Below are 4,849 nucleotides of genomic sequence, written 5' to 3'. Positions count from 1 at the left end.
GTAGGGGGGGAGCCGGGGGCTGGCGCCCCGAGGAGCCGCCATGCGGGCAGCCACGCCGGGGCGGGCGTGGGCAGGATGGTTGGTGCTTAAAAGTGGAGAAAATAAAAAAAAAAAAAAAAGGAAAAGCGGGGGGGAGGCGCCGAGCCGTGGCGTGGTGGTGTGGCTGCAGGGGGTGCGGGGGGGTGCGGAGTGGAGCGGTGCGGAGCGGTGACTTCTCCGGGGGCTTGCAGGGGACGACAAGGTGCCGAGGATGCTGCGGGCGGGCCTGGCGCAGCTGTCGCTGAGCAGCATGAAGTCGGCAGGGGCATGCATCGGCCGCCCCGTCCTGCTCAGCGCCGCCGAGGGGAGGCAGGAGGTGAGTGAGCCCCGAGCTGCGCGGCCGCGGTCCTTGCACGCAGCCAGCCCCACAGCCCTGCGGGTCAGCCCGCACCTCGGTCCACCAGGCGTGGACACACACAGCCAACGGGCTCCTCCACCTCTCTGATGGTGTGGGGCCCCGTTTCCTCGCAGTACTGGCAAAAAAACCCATGCTACTTATCCTGCAAGTAGGTTAGAAGTTGTCTGTGTGAAGGTATGAGTTGCTTACACCAACACGTACATCTTTATTGTGAGAAATGAAGGCAGACCTTACTTTTTTTTATTAGTATGTGCCACTTCCTACCCTGTAGTATGTCTGCTTTTGTGTCATCTGCAGGATGGCTGTGAAGCTCACATGGAATTTTTGTGTCTCCTTTATAGGCAAAATACAATCGCTTCCTTTTAGAAAGCTATCTTCAGAAAAATAATTAGGAAAGTACTTGCTAGTATCTTATCTCTCCATAGAACCGCAGCCTAATCCTCCTCCTTCCTCAGCCCATGTTTTTGTTAAACAAGCATTAACTTTAACTGGAGGACTGAAAACTGTGGGTAAATATCTCTGAATTGACAGCTGTTTGCTTTGAAACCCATCCTAGGTCTGCACTGCTTGGCCCACCACTGGCTTTCCAGGTGGGAAGGTTGGACTGAGCGAAACCACGCAGAAGAGCCTGAAAGTAAAGCTGGGTGATGCCGTCACTGTGCAGCCTGTGACCGGGGCAGTCATCCAGGCAGAAGAGGTTGATGTGAAGTTGAGGTATGGAACTTGTCACGGCACACTGATGTACCTACCGTGGGGTATCCGCTTTACACTGAAGTCTTAGAAGACACCGCTTTTCTCTCTTGCTTTGATGGAGTTAGTATGCATACAAAGTCAAATATGCCTTAATCCTTCAATCATCTGTACTGCGGTTTAAGAACTGGGTGCTGATACCTCCTCTGTGGGCTGAAGAGTGGCTCAGCTGCTGTACAGAATCTCATCTGAGTGGTAGAGATATTGTGAGACTGTAATGCCAACAAGACCACTAGTCTCAAGAAGTTCTTCATTTTATGTTAAATTAACTAACAGTGATGTTAGCCTAGCACTTCCTGAAGTAGAGATCTGGCTTTTGGCAGGTGTGTATAACTGCGTGATCAAGGCAGATTCTTTATACTTGTAAGTCACCTGTAAAGGATGAGGATGATGCCACGTTAGAAAGGGACAGAAGGAACCTGTGTTGTGGCTGTTGTCATTAGGAAGTATGCTGCTAACTGCTATCTGAAAAGCTCTTGATGACGAGTCCTGTCACAGTTAAGACAATTTACTGGCTGACAGGTTGGGGAGAGCCCTCAAAACGTCACCACTGTATGTGTGTGGCTTCTGTTTACTGGAATGTTTTTTTTAGGATTGGAAACTCCCACAAATGTTTTTTGTTCTTTTTTTTTTTCCTTCAAATTCATCAACAATAGCAGAAGGTGCAAATTAAAACTGTCTTGAAATCACAGAGGCTCTGAAATATTAGCAGTTTATTATTCTGATGAGTGACTTCATTGCTTTGTCGTTCTCGTAACATTCCACAGATCAGCATCTGGGTCAGTGCTGAATTTGGTTGCAGTTATTTCCTGACTAAAAACATTTTGTAATTACTTCTGAAAGTTATCGACACCTCTGATTTCTATAAATTAACTTCCCTTCCTTTTCAAACCTCCGTTGTTGAATGTGGTGTTGTCTTTCCCCATTTTAAAGCGGATGCTGTTTTCCAGCAGGTTGATTCAGAAGTGTTGGTTAGGCAGCCTTGCTTTCATTGGTAATATTTAAAATTTAAGCCTAGCTTAAATTATACTTCTAGTGGTTAACATGGCTCCAGATTGTATCCTAACTCCATGTAATCAGCATGGTTTACCCTCCATGCCTCCCTTCTCACTGGAAAATGAAAGAAAGATGCAATTTCAGCTTTTTGTTTTGGCTAGTTTAGTCCTATAGGAAGCTTGATTATTATTACTTAGTGGTTGGAAACACTCAGGTCATTTAAAAAAAAAAACAAACTAGAATAATAGCTGTGTTAAATAATAATACTAATCTAGATATATGTTGCCATATTACTATGTAAGGCAACCCTTCTTTAAAGCTGTGACTTTTACCGAAATATACGAGCTGGCAGCATATATAAGCACAATATAAGAAGGACATAAAACTGTCAGAGAGTGCCCAAAGGAGGTCTACAAAGATGGTGAAGGGCCTGGAGGGGAAGGTATGTAAGGAGCAGCTGAGGCCCCTTGGTTTGTTCAGCCCCGAGCAGAGCAGGCTGAGGGGAGGCCTCATGGCGGCCTGCAGCTCCCTCACGAGGGGAGCGGAGGGGCAGGCGCTGAGCTCTGCTCTCTGGGGACAGCGACAGGACCCGAGGGAACGGCATGGAGCTGGGACAGGGGAGCGTCAGGCTGGGGGTTAGGGAAAGGGTCTGCACCCAGAGGGTGGTCGGGCACTGGGACAGGCTCCCAGGGATGTGGTCACAGCATCAAGCCTGCCAGAGTTCAAGAAGCCTTTGGGCAACTCTCTCAGGCATAGGGTTTGTTTTTTGGGTGGTCCTTTGTGGAGTCAGGAGTTGGATTCAATGGTCCCTGAGGGTCCCTTCCAGCTCAGGATGTTCTATGATTCTGTGATAAGCTACAGATGAAGTCAGAGGAATTATATGTAACTTCTGAAATAGTTATGGTTACTGTGTACATTTTTTGGAAACTGTTTCAAAAACAGAGCTTTCCTTTCAGGCAGGATTTTGTGTCAAGAGTCGGGCTCCTGGAATTGTTATATGTAGTGTACCTCCAGGTTAAAAGTCATATAAATGGCTTTTTTCTCCTAGATATAGTCAAGGAGAGAAAACATTGAAACAGGAAATTGTCTGCTAATTTACCTGAAACTATTGTAGTAAATTATAGTGAATTAATTGTCTTAAGTTAATAGTAAATCAACAAACTTCCTATCAGATAAGAACATTAATTATTAAAAGAATAAATGGAAATGCCATTATTCCAGTGTTTCCTAATTTTCTAGACACTTCACAGGTCTAATTTATTCTCTGAAAACTACTATCTCTGGGGATTTGCTTGCATGCATAATTCAGCTCTATTTTCCAAATCAGTAATCAACCCCCTACCTCAGACCTTAACAATGTAATTTTGTGTGTGTGTTTATTTGCCAGGAATGGCTGTGTTTTTATTGAGAGCTCTCCTGTAAATTAGCATAATATCCTGCTTTCCCTCAAATCATTAAAGTTGAGAAATTAATGTTTATTTCTAGGTTTAGAGCTCCCTCTCTTGATCATAATTTTATTTGCAGCTGCTCTAAATGCCTTTGATGATGCTGTTCACCTCTCTGTGTAATGCTTTTCATGACACGTATCAAAGAGCTTACGGAGGCTGAGGGACACCCATCTGCAGAATGGGCCTTGTGAAACCTTCATTTTCTTGTGAAAACAGAAGGGCTGATGTGTGAGGGGCTTACAGGTTGTCTGAGTGGGATAAGTGCTAATGAATTATAAAGATGGTTTAATGGCTTTAATAAAAGGTAAAGCTGACGATGAAACAGGATAAAGATTGTATGGACAAACTGTCATGAAAAAGAGATTGAATCACCACATGTGATGTTGCAGCCTATCTGAGGAGCAGGGAGAGTTAATGACATCTGTGCTCTTCCTGAGTCATGTATGTGATGTAAAATGTGTCAACATAAACACCAGTGAAAGCAATTCATGAGAGGCAGCTTTTACTTTTCATTTGCTTTGGATTAAGAGTACAAGTGCTCAGCCATGTGTTAAATCCCAGCGATGAGTCTGTGTTTCAGAAAATGCTGTATGCCTGGCCAGGGCTGGCTCGGGAAGGGGCTTAAGATCTCCTGAGTCACTTAAGCTTCATTAAATAGAAGACTAGAAAATGCATTGTGGAGAAAACTAGTGTAGTATTAACAGTGGATGTGCAGTGTTTAAAAGACATGCACAGTATTACAGATGTTCAAGGTGCCAGTTTAATCTGTAGATGATACGTATGTATATTTGCGGGGGTGAAAGAGACCTTTATGGTCTGTAAATGTAGCAGTGGCCATTCTGTGCAGTGAGATGAGAAGCCTGTATTCTGCATTAGTAAATATAGCTAACTGTATTGTTTATTACAGCATTTTATATGGGGAAAAAATGAAATAAGTTAAATATATACACTTCTTCTTTAGCTGTGTGACTTTATGTTATGAGCCAAAGACTAAATAGTATCATGAAAAGTAGGTGTTTTTTTTTATCATCCAGGTGATACTGATTTTTATTTTATTTGTAATTAACTATTATTTGTAATAGTTATTGATTGGAAATTTATTTTTTTCCTTTTTCTTCCAATCACAGGGACAAAGATGCCTGCATTAAAGCTGAGGAAATGTCTGTCTGTCTGCTGAGAAACCTAGGTATAAATTTTATTGCATTTCGTTTGACTGTTTAAATTTGTAGTGTAAGGTCGGGTTTTGTCTACTCACACT

The 4,849-nt window shown here is 43.5% G+C and overlaps 1 protein-coding gene across 1 annotated transcript in view; it reads left to right on the top strand.

The window, feature by feature from the left end:
* Positions 1 to 4,849, top strand: part of LOC309877806 (ATPase family gene 2 protein homolog A-like) — a gene marked incomplete at both ends in the record, with an annotated part of 28,437 nt that overhangs the window by 127 nt on the left and 23,461 nt on the right. Inside the window, 3 exons of the mRNA XM_082759567.1 lie at positions 231 to 355; positions 954 to 1,111; positions 4,719 to 4,777. Of these exons, the coding sequence (XP_082615693.1) occupies positions 231 to 355; positions 954 to 1,111; positions 4,719 to 4,777 (342 nt within the window). The remainder of the gene's footprint in view (positions 1 to 230; positions 356 to 953; positions 1,112 to 4,718; positions 4,778 to 4,849) is intronic.

The sequence above is a fragment of the Aythya marila genome (assembly GCF_965140915.1).
Source record: "Aythya marila genome assembly, chromosome: 4".
Lineage (NCBI taxonomy): Eukaryota > Metazoa > Chordata > Aves > Anseriformes > Anatidae > Aythya > Aythya marila.
This window is presented reverse-complemented; position numbering and strand designations above follow the sequence as displayed.